The sequence below is a fragment of the Diabrotica undecimpunctata genome, chromosome 8 (genome assembly GCF_040954645.1).
Source record: "Diabrotica undecimpunctata isolate CICGRU chromosome 8, icDiaUnde3, whole genome shotgun sequence".
Taxonomy (NCBI): Eukaryota; Metazoa; Arthropoda; class Insecta; order Coleoptera; family Chrysomelidae; genus Diabrotica; species Diabrotica undecimpunctata.
Genome location: NC_092810.1, coordinates 72,016,381 through 72,043,036, shown reverse-complemented (window position 1 = coordinate 72,043,036; position 26,656 = coordinate 72,016,381). Strand labels below are relative to the sequence as shown.

The 26,656-nt window shown below is 35.4% G+C and overlaps 1 protein-coding gene across 3 annotated transcripts in view; it reads left to right on the top strand.

Moving 5' to 3' along the window:
- LOC140447686 (ATP-binding cassette sub-family C member 4-like) overlaps positions 1–26,656 on the top strand; it is a 188,556-nt gene that overhangs the window by 136,844 nt on the left and 25,056 nt on the right. For all 3 annotated transcript variants that reach the window (XM_072540482.1, XM_072540481.1, XM_072540483.1), the window contains 3 exons: positions 1,640–1,870; positions 6,065–6,295; positions 23,250–23,548. In XM_072540482.1, coding sequence (XP_072396583.1) covers positions 1,640–1,870; positions 6,065–6,295; positions 23,250–23,548 — 761 coding nt within the window. The remainder of the gene's footprint in view (positions 1–1,639; positions 1,871–6,064; positions 6,296–23,249; positions 23,549–26,656) is intronic.

The following is a 26,656-nucleotide window of genomic DNA, read 5'->3' as shown; positions in this document are numbered from 1 at the left end:
ATACCTTAAAAATTTTAATAAAATTGTTGGAAATGTACATTTTAAGATAGAAGACAATAAAGTGGTCATACTTATATCTCAAGGTTGTTGATGTCAAAATTGATTTAAAAGATGCTTACCATTTAATACCGATACAAACATTTCATCGTAAATAATTAAGATTTTTTTTATTTAATGGCACTTTATACGAATACAACTGTTTTGCCTTTTGGTTTAAGTTGTGCACCTAGAATGTTTACAAAGGTATTAAAACCTATTGTAGGAATTCTAAGAGAAAAGGGGATCTTTTAACAATATATTTGGATCATTTTCTGATTCTAGGGAAATCATATAAAGAGTGTGAACATAATGTAAAATTAACTGTAGAAATACTAACACATTTAGGTTTTTGATTAATCATACTAAAAGCAAAATTACTCCTACAAATGTGTGCACATATTTGGGGTTTACTTTTGACTCAAATGATTTGACAGTAACATTACCTAACAGCAAAAAATTGATTCTAAAAACGCTTAATACTTTTTGCAACTACCGGAGTGTAAAACTAGAAAATTTGAAAAATTTTTGGGAACTTTTGTATCTGCTGGCCCGGCTATAAAATTTGATTTTTTACACACAAAAATTATTTGAACGTCATAAATATTTAACATTGAAACAATCATTTGGAAAAGACAAAAGATTTAAGAGGATCATCCAGAGCTTTATTACTGACTCATAAGAAACCTTTTCATAAGGCCACTCCACAAACCATTGGTAGATGGATCAAATTTATTCTACAACAGAGTGGCCTGGAAATAAGTCAGTTTAAAGAACATAGCACACGCCACGCCGCAACATCTGCGGCAGCTAGGAAATTAGTCAGTTTTGACACTATAAGTTGGCGGCAGCTGGGACGAAAAATTCTAAGAAACTTGCAAAATTTTACAATAGGCCCTTAGTTTTTTAATAAAGAATTTGCAATACAATTTTAAATATGTAAAAAGAACCTAATTTATGTTAAGTACTATAATATTTGTAAGGATTTTAGAATACACATTTAGTTTAATTGCCTCAGGGCATTTTTACGGACTTTACATTTTAGGAACATATAATAATATTGGGCATTATTATAATAAAGTTGTTGCAACGACTTTAAACATCTACAATTTATTTATTTATGAGATAAAGCCGAATGTAATCTTAAGATCAAACGAACTTACCTGAAGTTCGATCTTGATTATATGAGGCCTCATCGAAATAAATAAGTCCCAACCCACCGTTACATTTTGGAAAAATGCCCATAATATGTTGCAACAACAACTTTTAAATAGACTGAAGGGTATGGCTCGTAGACGATGGGAAGAGGTTTTGAGTGGTTGTTTATACTTTAAAGTGTGAGTAATTAACCAGAGGCGGAGGTACTACAATTTATTTATTTATTTCGATGAGGCCTCATATAATTAAGATCGAACTTCAGGTAAGTTCGTTTGATCTTAAGATAAACCAAGTATTAGCTTGAGTACGACCGGTTTATAACAGCCAACTTCCGGAATAGAAAAGAATACCTCATAAAATACCACGATTGACAGAAGTTACTGTTATACACTTATAATATTATTTTGTCTTTACAGATTTATATTTAATTTTTCTAAAATTGTAGGTAGAATTCTCAATAGATTTTCAAAAGATATGGGAGTTGTAGATGAACTTTTACCACGTCTTATGATTGACGCAATACAAATTGCACTGGTAACGTGTGGTATTTTTGTAATGGTTTTTATAGTATCTCCATGGATGATAATTCCATCGCTTGTATTGATCCCGTTGTATTACCTACTAGGAGTAATTTATTTAAAAGTTGGTCATACTTTAAAGAGACTAGAGGGAGTTGGTAAATATTTTTACATTTTATTTTAAATCATACATTTTTTTACATTCTATAAGATACACTGAAAATTAATTTCCAAAACTAAAACATTGATGAAAATTTTAATTGGTCTGAGATGTGAATATAAATGGCTAGGTTAGAAATTTAGATTTTTATAATCTATTCGGAAATAGAATAAATATCCTTACTCATCAATTTATACAGATTTGCCGTAGCAATATGAGGTAAACTCATTATAAATCCGATGTTTGAATATTTTTCTATATATAGGCATTTTTGACAATTATAAAAATATTTGGGTATTTGACAAATAACTGTTCAGTACTGACTTTCGTTTATTTTTTTCTGTGCCAAATATTCACTTAAATTAAAATTAATTAAAAATGCATTCAAAAATTTGTATTAAAAAAGTATACACCTAACGTTCAATTTTAGAAATTATTATTTAAAGGATACGAAATATTTTCATAACAAATAATTAGACATCGTTAGAGAAAATAATAACATATTTTGCGATGGAGTAGAATGTAGTAAAAAGAAAAGTTGAAAATAAACGAAATATATAAACAACAGATAATTAGAGATCTTAGGGAGGTGTGAAAAAATATTTTTACTGCTGAATTGTCATAAGTTGTCTGTTTCAATATTATTTTATTAATTTTACATAAATCGTACACTATATATATTATATTTTTTATGTCATACTAGTCATTATTGTATTGTATATTATGTTTTATTGCTTATGTAGTTATCAACTATATATAATAGTATACTTTATGCCCGTGTGGGCATAAAATACTTTATGGCCTGCACAGGCATAAAGCCAAAAAAAAAAATTTATAACATTTCACCTTTTCACTTTTTATAATAACTTTATTCAACACCAACAATATTACAATACTTAATACAATGACAACCATAAACTTCCAAATACTACTTTTGTATTGTAACTGTCAACTTTCTCTGTTTATATACATTTTCTGACATTACAGACATTACTAGACATTTCGGGATTTTTAGATAACATCTTGAAAATTCTAGATATCTTTAATAATTCTTCTCTTTCGTCAGGGGACCCTTTCCATATAGAACAAATCTAACGGAATTGTGGCAACACTGCTCCCTCCTTTATAGTTATTCACCTCGAATAACTGATCTATCAAAAACCTAATGGAGCTAATCTCTTGATATGAACTTTAAGTTTACTTCTAGTTGAAAACTGGATGCGGTAGATTAGATCATTTATTTTCTGCAGGAAGGTGTAGGGGCTGTCCAGTTTTGTTGAAGTTTCGGACAAAGTCTTTTTTTACGTGTGGGTTTGTTTAACCATACTGGGTCACCTCTTTAGAAAGTTGTACCAGACCTTGGCTTTATCACTTTAAAGCTTCAAACTTTTACGAGCAAGTTCGTAGACATCTTCCAATTTTTCTTTTAAATTTTCGATCTCCGTCAGGATCGATCTTGAGGAATTTTTCAAAAATAAGATCTTAAGGAAGCTTCATTTCTCTTTCGGTGATCATCATCGATGGAGAATATCCGGTTGCTTCATGTTCGAAACTTCTCTAGGCTAACAGAAATAGAGGAAATAAATTATCCCAATCTTTTTAATTATTAGCGACAAACATTAAAGGGTATTAACAAAATGTTCTATTATATCTTTAGACCATTCCGTCTGATTGATAGGCGTAGGATAAAGCTGAGGATAAAGAGGCGAGGTTTCTTAATACCCAAGATTTTTATTATTTTGACTATCATTCTGACTCAAAATTTTGCCATCGATCAGAATTTAACTCTAAAGGAATTTCATGTCTTCGTACGACATATATTATGAATGTTTCTGCTACTGTAGTCGCTTCATGATTAAGAAACGGTAAAATTTCAGGTCATTTTGAAAAATAATCCATTGCGATTATTAAGTAATTGTTTCCTCTCTCTGTTATTGGAAGTGGACCAAGAATATCGAACCAAGATAGTGGTTAAAATGACTCTCCGGAAAGATATTGTGCCATTTTATTGTGCCATGACTTCTTGTTCTAGCGCCTGTTCTACCGTTACATCAATCGCATTTTTTACACCGATCTTCTACATCTCGGCGTTAATTGATCCAGTAAAATCTGTTTCGAACTCTGACCAGTGTTTTTGACACCAAAATGTCCTCCAGAAAGGCTGCTATGAAGTTCTTGTAACAAAATTTTAATGTGTGATTTTAGCAGTACCATTTGTTAAACTGCACGTACTTCATTGGGGCTTTTCCACTTCCGATATAATGGACCATTGGAAAGATACAGAGATTCCCATTAAGTCCAGTATGCCTGTACGCTTTTATAGTTGTACTGTATTTTTATTTTCTACCAAGCAGGCCTTACTCCATTTTTGAGTCATTCTCGTATGGCTCTTATGTCATTATCTTTCTTTTGACTCTTTTTAAGGTTTTACAGGAAACCTTTAATTCGTTTAAAGCATCTAGGAATTCTTGTAATTGTTCATTCTGCAAAATTGACACATGTTCTCCTAACTTTTTTATTTCATTTTTACTACTCCCTATTTGTTCCCTCAGATAGGCAACTTCAGATTACAAAATATCTTTTTCACTTCTGTGGTCACTTGTGGGAAATCGATTTCTTGGGGACCTATATTTACTACTATTTCTAGTAGGACTACGTGACGGGCTTCTAAATGTCGATCTTCTGTCCTCATTATTTGGTTCTTTTGTCCTTACCTGGGATCGGCTTCTGCAATTATTTTACAAATGCCCTATGCTTCCACAATTAAAACATCTTCTGTTTTGATTTTGAGATTTTTGTTGAACATTCTGCACTATGTCACATATTGAATAAGGGTGGTTTTAAAATTTCTGTTCTTAAACTGTAAACGTCCTCTGTTTAGTATACATTTTTCTGACATTCCAGACATTACCAGATATTTAGAGATTTTTGGATGACATCTTGAAATTGTTCTGAAGGTATTTTTTTTGTGGCATGTTAATGCAATTACTCTTTTTATTGGAAATAAGCCAAGTCTTGAAAATTATAGATTTCTTTAATAATTCTTCTTTTTTCAAAAAGAGGTTTAATCTTTGTATGTAGGTATATTTAAAAACCCTTAAAAGGGCTACATCAAAAACACAAACGGAAACTGGTAAACTGAGAAACTGGTAACAGTTACCAGCTGATGTCCGTTTGAAGAGGTTTACTCTCCGGACTCTGGAACTCACTTGAGGCATGGTTATGTGTTGCCTGAAATTAAATCCAATAAAGTATTAAACATCACTCACTTTTAACACCAACATGTACATTTTTTATTAATTTTCAATTTTTGTAAAGGGTTGTACCCTAATATTTTGGTGGCTCAGGCATGTTAACCTGCTTTTTAACCTGATGATGGAATTATTATTCCGAAAACGTTTGTGTTTTTTGATGTAGCCCTTTTAAGGGTTTTTAAATATACCTACGTACAAAGATTAAACCTCTTTTTGTGATACATGGTATACAGCCAGCTGCAGGAATTTAATTTCCTTGTGGATTTCTTTTTTTTTTCGTCAAGGAACCCTTTTTATATGGAACAAATCTCACGGAACTATATATAAATGCAGAACTGGAACGATATTTGATGTTTAACAGACAGACATCCTTAATAACAGATTCTAATTTGTATGATTCGATTGGTTAGAGATTGGACGTGATCTAAATGCTAAACAAGCTTGTTAGTCATACAGCTCGTTAATTTTTTCTGTACTCATACATTTCCATCCGGTAAAACACAATTTAATTGTGAACTGTGATCCCGTAATGATTTTTGTTGTGATTGAGCATTGAAATACTATTAAGGTTTCTGTTGTGACTATGCTCGATATCTCCAATGTAACCTTTAATAATATGGACTACTGTTGCTCAATGACAGCAAGTTTAAAAGCTATGTGTTAATTTTTATTCGACAAATTGATTGTTTTACCATATATTACCTTCCGATGGTAAAAATTTTTGAATTCCGAATTCAAAATTCAAAAGGAGTTTACTTATATCTATCCATAAAATTTTCTAAAATTAATATTGTCCTATAGGTTAGCTGTACCTATAAAATCTATAAAACCTATAGAACTTTTGAAGAAGTCATAATATGGTAAAACGTGTCGTCATAATATAGCGAAATTTTTTAGAAAAAAGTTTGAGTTTATCTTATATTCACTTTTGATTTTAGCCAATTCTCCAATATTTTCACATTTATCTGCATCGTTAAACGGAATTAAGACAATCAGGTCTTCTAATGCTGAAAAGATGCTTATTTCAGAGTTTGACTCCTTAAAAGATCAACACACCAGTACTTTCTATTCATTTTTAGTGAGTAGTGTAGCACTTGGATTGTATTTAGATCTATTAAGTAGTACTTTAACAACAATTATTTCAGCTCAATTTCTTCTTTTTAAGTACGGTAAGTGAAACTATTTTATGATACTTATAAATAAATTATAATAAGATACATACTTTCGTAAGCTCATTTTAAAATAGTTCTGAAGTTTTCAAAAAAAATCATTGTTCATTAGGTATTTAAAAAAAAATTAATTTAAATGAGGTCCTAAATACTCTTTTTTCTGTTAATAATTCATTTCGAGACATTATTCAATTTATTAGACAGAGTTATGAGTACACTTAACATACGCATATCCATGTATAATCATACTATAAGAATCCTTTAATCAAATATGAAGTATAGGCAATGTTTTGTCAATAGAAAAAAGAGCAATGATTAGTGATTTTATTGCCAAGATAGTTCAATCCAAATTAGTATATTATGAAGAAATACTTAAAACGACTAATTTGCAACCGGATTACTTAAATATACGTTTTATATACTAGAACATGTGTTTTGCGTCTACAAGTTACCCAGACCTACCGCGACCTATCCGTAACATCGTGAAGAGAATACTTAAACATTATATAAAATATATTTTGTTTGTTTTTAAGTTAAAAAAGTAAAATACACAATTTATTTTGTTTAATTACACATACATTCATTATAACAACTGATCTTCTTCTTTGTCAACCATTTTCCATCCACTCCTGAATGTAGGTCTCTCCCAATTGCTTCCATCTTTCTCTATCTTGCGCCAATCTAATCCACTGTTTGCCTGCCACTGTTCTTATGTCATCTACCCATCTTTTTTGAGGTCTTCCCATGCTTCTTGTTGTCGTCCTTGGTCTCCATTCTAGAATTCTCCGTGTCCACCTGTTGTCGTTATATCGGGCTACGTGACCTGCCCAGCGCCATTTCATTTTTGCAATTTCTTCCACAATACCCCTAATCTTCGTTCTACGTCTTATCTCGATGTTTCTAATCTTGTCTCTTATTGATATTCCAAGCATGATTCGTTCCATTGCTCTTTGCGTTGTTTCTAATTTTTTAGCAGATTTTTTGGTAAGGGCTACTGTCTCTAAGCCGTAAGTACAAACTTTTAGTATGCATGTGTTATACACCTTTTTCTTTAAGTTTACAGGAATGGAGGTGTTTTTCAAGATATATGCTAATTTGCCGAAAGCGCCCCATGCCAGTTGTGTTCTTCTTTTAATTTCAGCATCTTGATTTGGTTTTCCTAGTTTGATAACATGACCTAGGTATAAATAATGTTCAACATTTTCTATGGTATGATTTTGTATTGTTATATTTGTCTGGTCTCGGCTCAGTATTTTTGTTTTGCTGTAGTTCATTTTTAAGCCTACTGCTCCTGAAACTTTATTTAATTTAATTTTAATTTAATTGTTGTAACATATCATTCAGTTCTTGGATATTATCGGCTATTAAAACTATGTCATCTGCGAATCACAAGTGGTTTAAGTATGATCCGTCGACGTTGATACCCTTATTGTTCCATTCTAGTTTCTTAAAAATGTCTTCTAGAGCAAGGGTAAATAGTTTGGGAGAGATGGTGTCTCCTTGTCTTACTCCCCGTTGTAGTCTTATGGGATTAGTTTTTGTGCTTTCGTCCAGCTTTATCTGCATGGTGGCATTTTCATAACAAGTGTTAAAATTTTTGTCCTTGAACCTCCAAGCATTTATAGAGCCTTTTTAACTCGCCTTTGTTTGTTGCATGGCTGATCATTGCTGCAAAGAGAGAATTGAATACATTGCGAAATATAATTTCACAGTCTTCCTTTGTTATAAGAAGACGGGAATATACTTCATATTTTGTAGCCCCATATAAAAATATCTGGAGGTTTTATGTCTGGTGGTCAAGAGGGCCACCAAAAAGGACTATTGTTGGCTATTTACCTATCTTTAAATGCTTCATCTAAAAACTGGTTTATCATTTTGGAACAATGAGGAGGAGCTCGATCGTGAAGAAAAAATAGTTTTCTATATTCTTGCGGTGGTAAAGAATCTAAATAATTCGTTACCATCATAAAAGTGAAGAGCCTGGTTGTCTCTGACCGCACAAAAGACATCAAACTTCTATAGCTCCTGAAAACCACGTACTTTTGTTAAATGTTAAATTACTTCGCTGCAGTAATGCGAATTGTGCCTATTAAATATTTCGTTTTTATAAATTTTGATTCCTCTCACCATATAATATTCTTAAAAAATTCATTATCTTCTTGACGTTTTATCTTTAAAAATTCTGCAAACTCTATTATTTTATTATAGTCTGCTTTCTTTAAACTTTAAACTAGAATGTGAACTGTGTAAGAATATAGATGAATTTGTAGCGCGCTTTACCGTACAACAAAACAAACAAAACAAAATAACGCCAAGATAACTTTCCCAAGAACCTTATTTTTCGCTACTGAAATATTATTAGAGAGAGAAAAAATTTTTTTTTGGTGGAATTTTAGTTAAATAGGTATAAATAAATGGGATTATACAAAAAAACAAAAAAAAATCCCCCACCAGATGTAAAAGTTTTGTTGTACATGTTTGTGTACATTAGTACCAAACAGTAGTTGGGCTAAATGGTAAAAATGTGTATTTTTTATGTAAAAGCTTTAAAAATAAACCGAAACAAGTAATTATTATTTGAAAAAGAAATTTGTTTCGAAACTATGTTACCGATTTTAATAATTATTTGTTTTATATTTAGCTTATATCTAAGATTAAAATACGTGAAAATTTATCAATCCCAAAAAAAATCTAACACAAATACAAAGCCATTTCGAGTGGAAGGTCAAAAAAAGCAGTTCCTCTCCTTTCCTAGACACAAATAAACATTACACTTGCGGCACCGGAAATGTGAACGCCCCTTACAGTTGTTTTGTTTGCAGCATCCAATCCCTTTCTCACCACAACGGAGCTTTTCAGCTCCCGGTGGGTAAGACACCGAGTGTGGCATAGGCACTTGTCCTACATATTAGCGAAAAGCGGATGCGAGGTTGTTACTAGTTAAACCGTCGAGGAGCTGTTTTTATAGGCTCCTCGCGGAGGCTATAATAGCTTCGCGTTTGCGAAGAATTCGGGATCACCTCAGTGTGTCGTCAGGGATGACACTGTAAGGCCTTGACATTTGACAAGGTCGGACAGAAACGGCCCCTGCTCCTGAGGTGTGAGAAACAGGAAGAGGATCCCTCACTGTGAATACAGGGAGTGAACTACCGCGAGGTACCTGGGACGGCACCCAGTAAGCCGTACTGACAGCGGTCAGTCGGTGGAAAAAAAACAGAGTCGTCTAAGTAGAATTTTCTTATATCTTATGAACTATTTGTTCACTGCTTTACGGCAATATGAGTGATATTCCCCCCCCAGAAAGTGTTGTCACGCAGGTGACAACACAAGAAGAAGAAGAGAATGATTTAGCCGAATCATCAAACCCCTCTGTTGACAGCTCGATCGAGCTATATAATAAATTTATTAAATCGACTAATCCCGCGATCGACGACATAGAAATCGTAATATCTGACGATGACTCCTATCTGCCCGAGTCGGAGGAAGAAAAAAGCGAAATCGACACCGATGACGATATCAATACGATGGACGCCATCGACGAAGAGCCGAGCCCAGCTGCGGAATCGCGCGAAGCCCCACCCCCAACTGTAGTAGAGACACAACCCGCCGTGGACAACGTCTCCAAAAATGAAGCCGAGCCCGAAATCGGCAAGAAAATGAAAAGGCTAAGGCCCAAAGAAGACTCTTCGGAAGACGAAGAAGTAAAGAAAAAGGCCAGAGAAATGGCGGAAAGGGAAAAGGCCAATGAGCTTTTAAGGTCGGTCAATGTACTGACGGAACAGATCAAATCCCTTAAAGAAGAAAGCCGTATCCGCGAGGAAAAGGCAAATAAACAAATCCAAGACCTTCTCGCTCAGATGACTGAGCTGAGAAACGAAAACAAAGAAAAGGACAAGGAGATACAAAAACTTGTACAACATATAATGGCATTAACAGCAGCCAAGGAGAAAGAAGAGTCAATAATGGAAATCGACCCGTGGAAAGCCTCCCTCGATAATGACGTTGTAAAGCTAGTGGAACTAGGAATCGGTTCACCGGTAGCAAAGGCAAGCCTAAAGAGCCGGAAAGAATCATAACAACCAAAGAACCTGCAGGTTGGACACAAGTCCAAAACAAAAAAGGAAAAAAGACAGGCACCACTACTGAGAAATCAGACAGTAGTGTGAAAACAAAAATAAGCGTCGCCGAAAAGCAGACGCAGATAATAAATCAGCGGAAAGAAATCGAATTTAACAAGGCTGCGAAAGAGGCTCATGAAAGAAGCCAGAAAAAGAAAACTGCCCAAAATAACTTGAGCAAAAATAGCCAAGTTGAAAAAGAAAACGACGTACCAAAAGACTCACCGCAAACAAGCGAGGAGCCTATAGTAAAAGAGCCGAAACCACCGGCGATAATCCTAAAAACTGTAGGAGAACACCAAAAAATCCTGCAGAGAGCAGCCAACCAAGGCATAATATCAGTCAACAAGTTTGCACGATCAGGCAGATCGATAGTTATTAACACAAAAACCAGAAAAGATTACCTAGGAATGGTACACATCCTAGAAGAACACAGTCCAAAAGTAGAATTCATCGCATATCTCATAGATAGCGATAAACTAAAAAGAGTCATTATAAAAGGGCTATCTGCTACTACTAGCACAGTAGCAATTAAAGACGAACTATACAATAAAGGAATAGAAGCAACAAGGGTGATCAATATGATCTCCAAAAAAGCTGATAAAAAAGTACTGCCACATTTCATCGTCACCCTCGAAGAGGAAGACGTTGCAAAAATTAAAAAAATATCTGATATATGCTACATGCGCATCTATGTGGAGGATGAATTCAAAATCACAAAAGACACCCTACAGTGTTATAACTGTCAAGGGTTCTATCACAGCTCAAAGGCTTGCCATTGCGGATCCAGATGTGTAAAATGCGGAGAAAACCACATCAGTAACGACTGTGAGAAAAGCCGGGAAACCGACCCCAAATGTGCAAACTGTGGTGAAGCGAACACAGCAAATTATAGAGGATGCTCTAAGGCCCCCAAAAAGAAAACACCTGCCCCAACAAGACCGGTAGGAAGACCCATAAACAGCGCTCCAATCAACAAAGGAGTCAGCTACGCACAGTCAGCGAAAAAATCCGCTGAAACCACCTCAGAATCTCCAGCACAACCACAAGAAGTGTCGGTACAGGACGCAGCTACCCTCATCGCAAACTTCCATACAGAGTATAATAACAAAATGATGGAAATGATGTCCATGATGGACAAAGCAACAAAAATGATGACTGCATTTGGAGAAGCCGTCCGAAAATGTTAACAAACCAAAACGAAGATCTACGCATTGGGTCATGGAATTCCGGCGGAATATTCAAAAAGATCAACCTTCTGGATGAAATAATAAACAGATTAGAGCTCGATATCGTAGCCCTTCAAGAAACTAAACTAGTGGAAAGGAAAAAAACAAAATTTCCAGGCTACGATATCTATAGAACGGATCATAGAGCATTATCAGGAGGAACAGCTATATTAGTCAAAAGGGGACTCGAACACGAGCACATCCCAACACCAGACGGACTGGTGACAATGGAAGCCACAATTATTCGACTTAAGGCCAACAACGAAACACTAAAAATAGTGTCAGCTTACGTTAGACCACATGATCCGATTTTCAACGAAGATTTGAGCCTAATACTGAACTCAGAAGAGCCAACTATAATTATTGGAGACCTAAATGCTAGATCTCCCAATTGGTTTGACAGGACGACCAACCGAAACGGAAGATATCTCTGCAACCATCTCGAGAACAGACCGAACACATATGTCATCGGACCAACAGAACCGACATGTTTCCACGGAGAACTCCCTACGTATCTCGACATTGCAATCCTACACAACGTGGGTCAACAATACGAGATACACTCTCTAAATGAAGGCGATTCGACACATAACCTAATCGTCCTGACCCTGGGCGCAACAGAATTGAACTATTTGCAGCCCCACAACAGAAAGAAAACAAGTTGGCCAAACTTTAGAAGAATTGTGAGCGAGAACATCGGTAACATCCCAACAATTAATAATATTACAGAACTAGAAGACAGTGTAATAAAACTAAAACAAGCAATAAACAATGCTATCGATGCCAGCTCCAAAACCGAAACAATCACAAGACAAAAAGGAAGATTCAGGGATATAAGTATAGAACTTCAAAACCTAATCAAAGAGAAAAACCGGAAAAGAAGAAGAGCCTACCGCACAAGAATGGTAGAAGACAAAAGGATTGCAAATGAGCTAGACAGGGAAGTGAAAAAACAACTTCAAAATCATAGAAATGAAAGCTGGGACTCCTATATCGATGAGCTAAATCCTAACAAATCCGCCTTCTGGAAGTTATCTAAAATCCTTCGAAAGGACAAGAAACCCATACCTCCCCTACACGGAGTAAACGGGATTGTCCATACGGAAATCGACAAAGCCGAAGTCATGAAGGACGAACTAGAAAGGGCGTGTAGAAACAACGAAGACCCCGACGATGACATAGACTTTGAAGAAGAGGTAGAAAGAACAGCGAGAAGACTTAGAAGGAAAAAGGGCAGAATAGGTATTACACATACATCTCCCGAAGAAATAAAGGAACTTATAAAAATGACAAATGCCAAAAAAGCCGCAGGACCCGACAACATCACAAATAGGGCGCTGAAAAATCTACCAACAAAAGCTATTGTTTATATCACTAACATAATAAACAACATGCTAAAACTACGATATTTCCCAGATAGGTGGAAAGAGGCACACGTAATAATGATTGCAAAACCTGGTAAAAACGGCACATTTCCGCAAAATTACAGACCTATCAGCTTATTATCATCTATAAGCAAGATAGCGGAAAGAGTTATACTAAAAAGACTCAATGAAGAATCACAAATGCTAGAAACCATACCAGAGGCTCAATTCGGGTTCAGAAGCGAACACTCCTGTGAATTACAGGTACTACGACTTACAGAATTCATCACCAAAGGATTTAATGAAAAAATGTACACAGCTACAGCTTTTCTGGACGTCAGCAAAGCCTTCGACAGAGTCTGGCACCATGGCCTCATCTATAAAATGAATGAATTTGGTTACAGTGAGGCGATGACATGCCTCCTTGCGTCATATCTTGCCAACAGAAGGTTCAGAGTTCGAATAGGGGCAACCCTATCCGAAGTCGGGACCCTGGAGGCGGGTGTGCCTCAGGGAGCGGTGATGTCGCCGTACCTGTACACCATCTATACGGCCGACACGCCAAAAGAGCCAGGCTCTCTGTTGAGTCTTTACGCTGACGACACAGCAATAGCTGTTAGCTGGAGAAACCCGGATCATGCAGCTAATCATCTGCAAAGAGCACTAAACAGATTCCAAAGATGGTGCATAAAATGGAAAATAGCCCTAAATCCAGATAAAACACAGGCTGTAATGTTTAGTCACAGAAGAAGTGTACCAAATCGCGAAATTACAATCGAAAACACCCCAGTAGACTGGACCAACCAGGCTAAATATCTAGGGGTACATCTAGATAAGAAGCTAACGTTCACTGAGCACATCAATCAGCAAATACGCAAAGCCAAAGCGTTGAAAAGTCAGCTCTCAACACTTATTGGAAGGAAAAGTAAACTACGATTTAAAACCAAAATCAGGGTTGCGAATAGTATTATCCTGCCAGTCCTAACATATGCATCCGCTGCGTGGGGACACACCTGTAAAACAAACAGGAAAAAGATACAGACTACTCAAAATCAAATAGTCAGAGATGCCCTTAAGATACCAAGGTACGTACCCTTGAGATATGTATATAGAGACTCAGGACAAACAAGAATCCTACGCACGCTAGACGAGAGAGCATATGAAATTTTTAACGGACTAAGAAACCACCCCAGCAGAATGTTAAGAGAGCTGACTAACTACAATGAAAACACAAGGACGGTACACAGAAGACCAAAACAACAGATAGCTCGATATAGGGAGAACCCGAACGAATAAATAAAGAATGAGATGGTTGCAAGAAGAACGAACAAAGAAATGCAGTCAATCAGAAAACACACCAAAAAAAAACTCTGGCGAGAGGGTACGCTTTTCTTTTTTAGGTTTTTAGGTAATTATAAGTCCAATATACACCGGGGTGTGTGAGAGCATTATACACTTGGGACTGCACACCCCAATACACGCACACAAATAGGATTAAGGAAAAAAGGAAAGAATTGTTGCCCAGGCATTTTATAGTCCCGACGCCACAAGGAAGTCCACAAAAAAAAAAAAAAAAAATGTGTTTTCTGATTAAATAACGTAAATTCATATTGATACATTCATACTTCTTATTAAACCGTTTAACGTAAATTTACCTTATATAGCAAATATAGAATTCTATATACCGCTCCGCGGACTAGGCCCTTAAGGCAGATCGAAATGAAAGATCTACTCGCGAAATCCGAGCACTGAGGTCATGTGCGGCATGCATGGGCTTGGTGGCCGGACCCCTCTCGGGTGCTCAGCCGGCGAGGAGAACAAAATTTATTTTGCCAAATCGGCGGCTGAGTGACCGAGCACACACTCTTTTCCGGACATAGAGTCATCAGCTCAGGCTGATGGCTCTATGGTCGGAACACACGCTCTTTTTTCTTTTTTTAGGGACTCAAGTTCCGACGTAAAGCTAGAGTAAAATCAATTGAGTCAGTAAAGTAAATAGGGAGAAAAGCCTAGATGTGGCTACCCCTACAGTTAGGTGGCATAACCACATTCACTAAAAACCGAGGATGTCCTATTACCCAGGGCATCTTAAGTAAATTTCAGATCATAAGCCTCCTCACGTAAGTCACACGATGAGGAGGGGTGGTGGAAAAGCCTGGGGGTCAGATAGGTACCACTTCCACTAGCGAGGTGTGACCGGTTTGATCTTCGGACATGTGGATCCCATTCTTACATTGGTATACACATGTTCCTAGGGGCAGGGTTGATCACTGCGTGTGTGTGTGTGTGTGTCCCTTTCTCACCACTGTAAATAGGCAACTGATCCACATTATCTAATCGAACTGTGTCAATGGGACGAGTTTCAAGTCTACACCTTTTAGTGTTGTTTGAATTTGTTTCTAAAGTTACGTCTTGTAACCTTGGTCGACACTTTTTTTGTCTTTACCATACATTGTACCAGCAGGTACTAAGGAATTTCCAACATCCATTCGAAAATGTAAAAGATCGAGAATTTTTATGCTGTCAACACCTAGTCTTCTTTGTACTTCAACCAACTGTTGCAGATTGCCATATCTATTGCGTGGAAGAAAAGACGAAGGGTATATTTCTTCGATCTGATAAATATGCGATATAAGCCTAATATAAAATCCATTTTATCTACACCGCCCATAGAAGAATTATAACGCTCGATTACCTCTGGTCTTTTAACATCTACAAATGTTTTTTATTTTGTCCCATCTTTTAACGATATCTTTATCTCCAATACCAACAAAGTTAGATGCCCTATTGACTATTCTGTTATCAAATCATTTGACTAAAATAACGTCACCGTCTTTACTACAGAGCTGTTCCATGTAATCCCTGGGTTTCTTGGAAAATTCTTTTTCACTGAGAAAAGGTGGTTTTCCAAATCTATTCAGTCTGGCAGTTCCGGCACCGTAAATGTTATTCTGTTTTAGATACTGCAATAACGCATAGGATGAAAAAAAGTTGTCAAAGTATAATTGTGTATAAAGTGTTTGAATTCTTTTACTAAGATGAATTACAACTGCAGCACCATGTCCAAATTTGTTTTATAAAGTTTGGTCAATTTCGGTCTTTTTCTCTGATACAAAATAAAATCATATATCAGTCCACTCTCTCCACACAGTAGAAACAGTTTTATTCCCCATGGATTAGGCTTACTTTTTATATATTGTTTCACCGACAATTTTCCTTTGAAGAGACATATCTATTCGTCGACACATAACTTCTCCTCATGTTCTAATTCTCGGCATCTTTTCAAAACGGCATCAAAAATTAGTTGAACTTTATAAAAAACATCTGTATTATCTGGATCTTTTTCTAAGTTATTTACTATGTGTAAATATGTTCTGAGATTATAGAATCTGTTTCTGGACATACTGTTAATAAAAGTGCTCATACCTATAGCATTATCCCAATATAAATGTATTCTAGGCAGTTTCAAACATCCCATTATGATGTGTAAACCTATAAGGATCTCAATTTCTTTTGAATTCGTGTGTGCAAAATTAAAATCGTTACATTGCTGGCATGCAGATTTGTTTTCTCTGCAACATTTTCGAATAAAGCTACCGGGGTATATCTTGAGAAATATTCAATAGGCAACTTAACTTCTGTATCGCTATGTTCATCTTGAGGTTTGGTCCAATTTTGCATTGCTAGTGGGGCAGTTTGTCTTTATGTCTATTGAATTTGGTTTTTAGTCGTTAAATACGCAAAAGTATTTTCATCATTTCTGTTGATAGTATATTTTCCTATTACACCTACGTCGTCGAATATTTCATCTTCTCGAAGCTCATTTTCTCGAAGCTCATCTTCATTATTGTCATCTTGTGGATCCATTGCAGCAACTATGTCTTCAGTGCGGCTTTCCACATTTTCTGCTTCTTCTAATAGATCTTCATCATCAGCTTCACCTTCGGACAAATCGGAGAGATCCGAAAAGTCCCCGTTGTCTAATTTCTGCATCAAATTTTTCACATATTTGTTAACTCTCACGTCTCGCATAAAAATCGATGCTTTTGAGTTTCTTAAGCCTGAAAAGAAAAGTTTTGTTGTAACTTTTACCTGTAATCAACACATATTTGATTCGAATACAAAATAGCCTCTGAATAGAGTTGCGCACGATTGTGTACACAAATAACTAACTGAAATTTACCTTCCAGCACAATTGTACACGATCGTGTATATAATGTTTTATACAGTTTTTTCAAAAACCTTTACCACATAACGATGAGATTACTATCAAGAAATATTCCGTAAACATTCATAAAACCGTGCAGTATAATAAAACAGCAACCGTAACTGTATAAAAATAAAAAATATATAAATGAAAGGTCCACAACTTCTGTTGGTCACCATGTTGGTTGGTAATGATTATTTAAACCGGTTTTTCATAGATGGAGCCAGTGGCTTCAAATTATATTAAAAGAAGTGTACTTGATCATGTGCAAATGGTTTTTGCGGAATACATATAGAAGTTCTCTTATTTCTTAAGGTTTGAAATCCATATACACGATTGGGTAGACCAGTAGCGAAAACGTTTTAAAGGGAAATTGTGGCTATTCTCAATAAAAATAGTAGATTGCATTAAAATGACTCAAGAAAGTAGCTATTAATTAGTCTTATTTTTTCTACGAAAAACACTTGCTTTGGCGGCGTATAGTTCACTAAAAGACATCTTTAAGGGCAACATCCCGATAGCTATGAAACAGAAGACATTTGACCAATGCATTCTTCCTATTATGACATACGGAGCAGAAACTCTCACGCTCACAAAAACAACAGCACTAAAAATGCGAGTGGCACAAAGGCGCATGGAAAGATCAATTCTCGACGTGACAAAAAAAGACAAAATAAGGAATCAAGACTTAAGGAAAAGAACAGGTATCAGTGATGTCTTCGAACGTATAGCCAAGCTGAAATGGAATTGGACAGGTCACATAGCGAGACTGAAAGACACAAGATGGACCAGAAAACTAATTGACTAGCGTCCACGATGAGACAAACGCAGCAGAGGACGACCACCAACACGCTGGATGGACGACATTAGATGATTATCCAAGAAATGGCAACAAGAAGCACAGAACCGTGAAGAGTGGCGAAAAATGGGAGAGACCTATGTCCAGCAGTGGACAGAAGAGGTTGCATGATAATGATGATGATTTTTTCTACCAAAATATTGTGATATGTTGGTACATCTTCACTTGAATATGTTTTGACTCTTAATAGTGGTTTCTGTCGACGCTTTGGTAATTTGAAAATTGTGTTTATTGTTACTACTTGCTTTTCTACACAAAAAGAAGCCAACATATCTTCTCTTTCATTTCGATCTACTAAGTCCTCGACAAACCTTACAATACTTTCTGTCGCCTTTATTCTTGTAATCAATTCTACGGGTATACTCTACCCGCTCCTAGAGCTTTCCTATTTTTCATCACATTGACGTATTTTTTAATTTTCTATTTTTAATTTAAGTTTCTTCGCAGGAAAAAGTATTATCTTCTTCAGGAACATGCAGATTAGCAGTTAGTCTTATTGGGTAATTACCGTTTCGACGTTGGACATGTCCGAACCATCTTAACATATGCTATCTGATTTTGGCATCAATTGGTGCTACCCCTTCTTCTTAGCCTTCTCTAATCTATTTTTGGACATAGGCGTAACTCCTTCCATCGTTCTCTATCCTGAGCAACATACTTCCATTTGTTCCGGCTATTCTTTTTATACCATCTAACCATCTGATCTGTGGTCTTCCTCTTGGCCGTCTATCTTTGTTAAGTATCCAATGTTGTATTGTGGCGTATCAAGGCTGGTCTTTTTGTCTAGCAGTGTGACCTGCGAAGCTCCACTTAAGTTTGGTAATTTTTGTCGTGATATCCTCTACTTTTGTTTTTGATCTTACCCAGTCGTTTGTCTTTTTTTCTAACAGTCGTATACCTAACATTACTCTTTCCATTGTCCTTTCTGTCGTGGCTAGTTTATTCATATTTGCCTTGGTTAGTGTCCAGGTTTGACATCCATATGTCGGACTTATTCAATCTCACTGTCATTTATAGTTATACTTCTGGGATCGTCTGTGTTGATCATTGTTTTTGTCTTTGTAATATTGAATCTTTGTAATAGTGAAAGTCAACCTGTTCAACCGGTTGGTAATTGTCCATTTTGTAAGTCAACCGATTGTTAATAATTCTTATAAACAGTTTGTATACTTGACTGAGTAACGATATAGGTCTATAATTATTTAAGTCACATTTTAATCCTTTTTTATGTATTTAGTGTATTAAGCATTACTAGACTCCTTGGGGGACACCCAGTATTGACCTTGGACATTTTATGCCTCTCTTGTTTTCAATGACCTGCTCTATTAAGTTCTCGTTCCATTTTTATGTCGCGTTTTAGTTCTTTTTTATTCGTTTTAATAAGTTCTTTGTATGCTTGAATATGGCGTTTGTGTACCTTTAGTAGTTGTCTTCTTTTCTTCATTAGTTGTTTAGTTTCGTTACTTATGTTGTCTTTTTAGTTCTTGTGTTCTTTGCAACTTGTAGTCCGGCTTCGAGAAGGTATTTATTTATATTTTTGTTAATGTCGTCAATTTGGTCTTGATTATGTGAAGGATCTGATTCGAACTTCGATACTCACGAAGACCTTTCGGAATTCCTCTTTATGTGTTCTTACGTTAAAAGCATCTATCTGCGTTACTTTGTTAAGATTCTTTTTTCTCTCTTCTTTCATGTTAATATTTATTTTCGCGTTAACTATACGATGTTCACTACCAGTTGTTATGTTGTTTATTGTTCTGACGTTTTCAAATATTCTTTGTTGTTTGAGAGAAAATAGTCTATTTAATTTTTGGTAGTCGGTTAGGTGCGATCCATGTTCACCTTTTGTTGGGTTTCTTTTTGTAAAAGGTATTCACAGCATACATACAATTTCCAGTCTTGTTTACTGAGTTCAATCCTTTCTTTCTATTTTGGAGTTTAAATCTCCCGTTATTATTTTAAATTGTTTGTTGTTGTCTATAGCTTTTTGAAGGTCTTCGTAGAAAGTATTTATTTTATCATCAGTTGAAGCATAAACCTGAAAAATCTTTATTCTGGTTTCTGAATTTAAGATCATATATGAGAACCCTAGAAGTAAAGGAGTATAAGTGACATTTTTGTAAATATTGAGATAACTGCATCGCCGAACTGGAAATCTTTCATTCTATTTGGAGGTAAAGAAATCTAAGCGATAAGTCTAACAGGTGATGCGTTATAGCGGCAAGTTACTTAACCTCCAAGCCAACTACGAGTAGGGCTTGGAAGAGAAGAGGTACAAGTGCACTTGTACCCCTGTTCCACTGTGTCAGACTGTTAGTTGAGTTTGTTATCATTTTGGATGGGTAGTAATATTATAGCTTCTCTAAAGCAATATTAATTTGTTGTTATTAAACTACAGTGTTTTTAAGAAGAGTTCAATTTTTTAAGCTTTAAAGGACATGGATGTATGTAGCCTAAAAAAAAACAAGTAAGTTGAAAAACAAGTCCCCTCAGGCGTGGCATGCATAGATAAAAGACAAAAGAAATCACCCACGAACCAAATTTCTGAAAGGTCAATTGAAATCTTAAAAGAACAAATTAATAAATTCCCTAGGTGCACAAGTCACTACACTAGAAATAAGACTCCGAATAGGAGGTATCTTCCTCGTGAGTGTTAATTTGAAAATAATGTACAAACTTTATTCCGATTTCTGTAAGGAGGAAAAACAGGAAGAACCTGTAAAGGAAAGCTTTTACAGGAATATTTGTAAGACTCAGTTCAACCTTAGTGTCGAAAGACCAAGTACAGACGTCTGTGACAAATTTCAGATAAAAATAAATCTTACTTTTACTCTTTTTACTCTTACTTACAGAAAGACTTATACTTGCGTAAGGCGGAAGCCATAAGAACAGCAAAAGATGAGTGTCATGACCTAAAGGATACTAGCAAAATTGGGATCATCTTTGACTGAAACGACCCATTTCTTTATGTGGCACGAAGGTCAGGCGTCACGTGGATGTCAGGAAATATCATCTTGTCTTGAAATACTAATATTTATCATACAACAGTAGATCATCGCTTGTTTATAAGTGGCCATTCTTATAATGAGGGTAACCAAAGAGGGACCTGTATGTAAATCAACATTGGACGGAGCTGGTCACTTTCTGCAAGTAGAAAGTTCTTTTCAGTACAGACGAAAACTGATGATTTTTTGGACTTCCAAACACTTGCGCCATACTTCAAGAAGAGCGTAAACGGAATACAGAGTATTCAATGGTTACATTTTCAGCAGGACAAACCTTTCACCCAGTTTTACAAGAATAACAGCTAGAGGTAAAGAGTTTAGTGAGCTATCTATGAGACCCACTCAAGCTGGCAAAAATTCTGTCCTGCCAGATCTCTTTCCAGTACCGATTGACTAAGGCCTCTCATTAAGCAAGCTAAATATTCAAATATTTAACAGTTACTTAACTACGTACCTACAATAATCATGAGTTCTTCACAAATCTTCGACATGATGGTCAACAAGCTGAAGAACTAGCAAACTCAGAAGAAGCAGAAGTCAACTATGTATAAGTGTTATTATGAAGAATAAATTTGTATAAAAACTTTATGATTTATTTACATTTTTACTTTTATGTTGCATTTCCTAGAAGTAAAAAGGTACAAGTGCTACTTAACAACCTAAAAATAGCTCCAAAATGAGTAAAGTCAATCAAATTATGAGTTTTTGTTATAAATAATAATAATAACGCCTAGTTACTAAACCGGAGAAGAAAAACTAGTATTAAATAGTCATGGCAATTACAGTGAACTTTAAACGGCGTTTAAGACTCAAACGACTCAAAATTTACTTTTTGTCACTTATACCCCTTTACTTCTAGGGTTTTCAATGTAACCCTGTTCGAAAGTCTATAAATTATTTGAATTTGTGATTTTCTCTTCTTGTTGATTAGGAAACCTACTCCAGCGTATGTTGTAGAAAAACCTGTTGCCTGAATGTAAGTCCACATACCCTTCACTTCCTCTTTTAACCATATACCCTATTATGTCCCAATTCATGTTCCCCAATTCCTCTTCTAGTTCTTAGGGTTTTTGCCATGGAACGTATGTTGTACATTGTTATATGAAGTTTTTTTGTTTCTTTTTATTTAATGTCGACTTCTCTCCACCCACCAAAATCCTTGGGCAGACCGTTGCTTTAGTAGGCAAGTTGAGACCCCAAATGCCGAAACGTATTCTTAACGCGGTTTTTTCCGAGAACTTAGTAATTTATATATATATATATATATATATATATATATATATATATATATAATAAAAAGAAAGTCATAAACAGTAACGGGCTACTGGTAAACAACAGACAGTTAAAGGTAACCGGGAACGACCCAATACTAAGAAAGCAATAAAAAACGGGTGCTTCTAAGTGAGTGCCTTTTATTAAAAGCCAAGCTTTCGCCACATAGTTTTGAGCTTCATCAGAGCTTGCTGTAATGGAAAAATATTCTTTACAATCATCATAATTAAAGATTATGACGACATTAAGATAAGATTGTGGCAAAGGATATCAAACATTATTTCCAAAAGCAAACCCACAAGTAAAACGAAATTAATCGAATCTCTAATCCACGCTTGGGATCACTGTATTTCCATGGAGGAACTGTAAAAATTAATAAATTCCATGCCCAAAAGATGTGAACTAGTTATTAAAAACAAGGGCTGACCAAATAAATATTAAAATTAGTTTAAATCACTTCAATGTGATGTACAATATCGTCTTGATGTAAATAGCCTAATTTTTGTAATATTGAATAAAAAAATTTCCGAACTACATTTTTTTCAATTAATCAAAATTTTTGTTGTATTTCCATTGTATAATATTATGTTTAAATGCTTGTTTGATGTAGATAGTAAATGGTTGAAAAATATTTAAGGTAAATGCCTTAAACTTCTATTTTCACGTATTTGGTAAGGTGATGCAGAACTTTTTAACATCCCTGTATGTATATATATATATATATATATATATATATATATATATATATATATTTATATATATATAAATATATATATATATATATATATTTATATATATATAAATATATATATATATATATATATATATATATATATATATATATATATATATATATATATCTCGTAAAAATAAAATATTCTTACCAGATTGTGTTTTTAGATATGGTTAGTAGTTATGTCGGCTTAGTTATAGCTCAATGTTCTATATTAAATATTATGATTCAGTTTGGAATTCGTTCAAGTGCAGAGCTTTCAAGTAATATGATAAGCGTTGAAAGGATCTTACAATATACAAAACTGGACACAGAAGGCCCATTTGAATCACTGCCAACTAAGAAAGCTCCTAAAAATTGGCCAGATAAAGGCCAAATTTCATTTAAAGAAACCTACTTAAAATACGCGCCGGAACAGCCGCCTGTTTTGAAAAATTTAAACTTTGAAATAAAATCTGGACAAAAGGTATGTTTATTATTCTAAAGACTTTTCTTTGATTATTTATTTGATTATTTTTCTTATATTTTAATAAAGTCTTTGGGGATTTATCTTGATTAAAACTTTTATACTATTAACTAGGTGATTCTTCTGGACATATGGTCTGTGGCATTTGATCTACATACACACATTACCATTTATTGCTTAGATTATTATTTATTATTCTAAACACATTTTTTTATTATTTATTTTTCTTATATTTTAATAATGTCTTTAGTAATTTATATTGATTAAAACTTTTATACTACTCACTAGGTGATTCTTCTGGACATATGGTCTATGGCATTTGATCTACTTGCACACATTACCATTTATTGCTTAGATTATTATTTTTCCTAACATTATCTTGAATTTGTCTAACCCACTTGTAATTCTTCACTTATGCTACTTCTGCATTTATATCACTAACATTTTCTTTCTGTGAAATATGATATTCTGTGATATTCGTATCATAATATCTCGGTATTATGTATGATGTCTGTGAAATGTTTAAAACTGATATACTTCTAATCCCCCCTCTCTCTCTCTCTCTCTCTCTCTCTTGTTGCTTCTCCATTACTGGGGATCGTGATTTCCTCAAATACTCCTAACAAATTTTTTCTATTGGTCTCTATCTTCAGCTGTTCTAAGGATTTCGCAGAATGATTGGCCCGCTGAATTCTGAATTTTGTCTGACCATGTTGTTGGTGACCGACCTCTTGGTCTTCTGTCCGAGACGTTTCCTTAATCTCTATCATGAGTCATATTTAGTTAATTATAAAAGAAGGAACTTGTTCTTTGATAGTAAATTGGACTTTTTATAGCTTGTGTACAAAAAGGGTGTACATATGGGAAATTATGAATATAATTTCAGTGTATGAGGACTGTATTACCTAAGGCTGGTTCAAATGAATTAGGATGTGTAGTAAAGGGTTATACACATTATAGCAAATTAAGTTTATACAAAGTCTTACCAATTTTTCTGCTGCACACATACTCGCAGTATTTACAGGTTTGTACTCGCGGTTGTTCTTCATACGGGGAAGCTCTCCGGGTACCGGTTCCTGAACACGTGTCTCGCGGTAGTAACACTGAGATCACGAGATAGAGCACATTTGTGTCATTATACGACTTAAAACAGTATTTGCGGTATTTTTCGTGTAACTATAAGCGGGAGAGTCAACAGGGAAGAGAGAGCGTCTGTTCCTAGCGATAGGCAACAGGCAAGAGAAAGCGACTGTTCCTCACGATAGGCAACATGCAAGAGAGGGCGACTTCTTGTTTTCTGTCTTACAATTGTCTGTATTTCTAAAGGAGAGGGGTTGGAAATGGAAGTAGAAAGTATTATGAAGGGTTGGAATAAGGTAATGATTGTAAAATTGTGGTAGAATAATAGTTAGTAATACAACGAAAAATGTCATAATTTTTCGCATGTGAAAAAATTGAACAGCTTGCAATGTTTAATTTATAATGAATTTATCGATAGTGTTTGTTGTTTTTGTTTTACTCGTATTTCGTCGTTGAGGATTCAGTCTGTTAGATATACACCTAACATCTGGCGCTCCATAGCCCTCTATGAATCCCACGTAAATCTTGTTCACTACGTTTTTTGTGAGAGTTAATGTTTGCGCTTTATAAGATTTTCCTTTTGAGGCATATGGGTAAGTCCGATTTAAATATGTAGTTTAATTCAGCAAACGCTGCCCAGGCTAATGATAAACGATGGGGGTGATCACATGTCTGGTTATCTCTGTCCAACCGAACCTCATATCGTAAGTACTTATACAATGTAGTCTACTCAATGTTCCTTTCATCAACAGCAATACTAGAATTTAGCACCAGATTAATCATTATTTGCGTTTTGATCTTGTTAATCTTTAGACCGTCCTCCAAGAAAGACTGATATAATTTTTTCACCAATATTATTGTCTTATCCATATGATCGGCTATACGAACGATGTTATCTGCGAATCATAGATGACTGAGCTTCTATCTATTTATGTTAATGCCATACTCGTTCAGATTTGCCTTCTTGCAAGTATGTTCTAAAAGCGACGTAAATGACTTTGGGGAGACGGTGTCTCCTTGCCGTACTGTTACAGTTTCTGTATCTTGCAAATTTTCTATTTTCTCCCTTTGACTTCGTTTCTTTTGCTATCTTATCTACTTCTTTTTGTATTTGTTGTCATCATTCAATCTTCGCTTATCCACTGCTGGACATAGATCTCCCTCATAATTTTCCATCTATTTCGATCTTGTGCCTCTTGCATCAAATTCCTAACAACGTTTTAGATCGTCAGTCCAACGTGTTGGTGGACGACCTCTACTTCGGTAGGCATCATCTCTTGGTCTCCATTCCAGTATCCGCTTTGTCCATCTATTGTCTGTCATTCGAGCCACGTGACCTGCCCAGTTCCATTTTAGTGTTGCTACTCTCTCTACTGCATCAGCCACTCCTGTTCTTTGTCGTAGCTGGCGATTTGGGATCTTGTCTCGTAGTGAAACGCCCAACATAGCACGCTCCATCGCCCTTTGACACACACGGATCTTTTGAACTGTTCTCCTTGTCATGGTCAACGTTTCGGCACCGTAAGTTAACACTGGCAAAAGACACTGATTAAACGTTTTTCTTTTAAGGCATATTGGTATATCAGACGATTTGAAAATATGGTTCAGCTTGCCGAAGGCTGCCCAAGTCAGTCTTATACGACAGAGAAGCTCAACGGTTTGGTTATCTTTTCCTATGCGAATCTCATGACCTAGGTATTTATAGGCCATTACCTGGTCTATGGATCTTGTTCCTACGCATATATCTTCGCTGACTACAAGATTTGTCATCATCTGGGTTTTAGATATATTTATTTTCAATCCTCCTTCTAGCGAGGAAAGGTAGAGCTGATTTAAAAGTTCTTTGGCCTCATCTATCCTATCAGCTATTAGTACAATATCATCTGCAAACCTTAGATGGCTAAGCTTTTCTCCGTTTATGTTTATGCCCTTGTCGGTCAGTTTTGCCCTTTTACATATATATTCCAAAAGCGTAGTGAACAGTTTCGGCGATATGGTGTCCCCCTGGCGTACTCCACGTTGTATCGG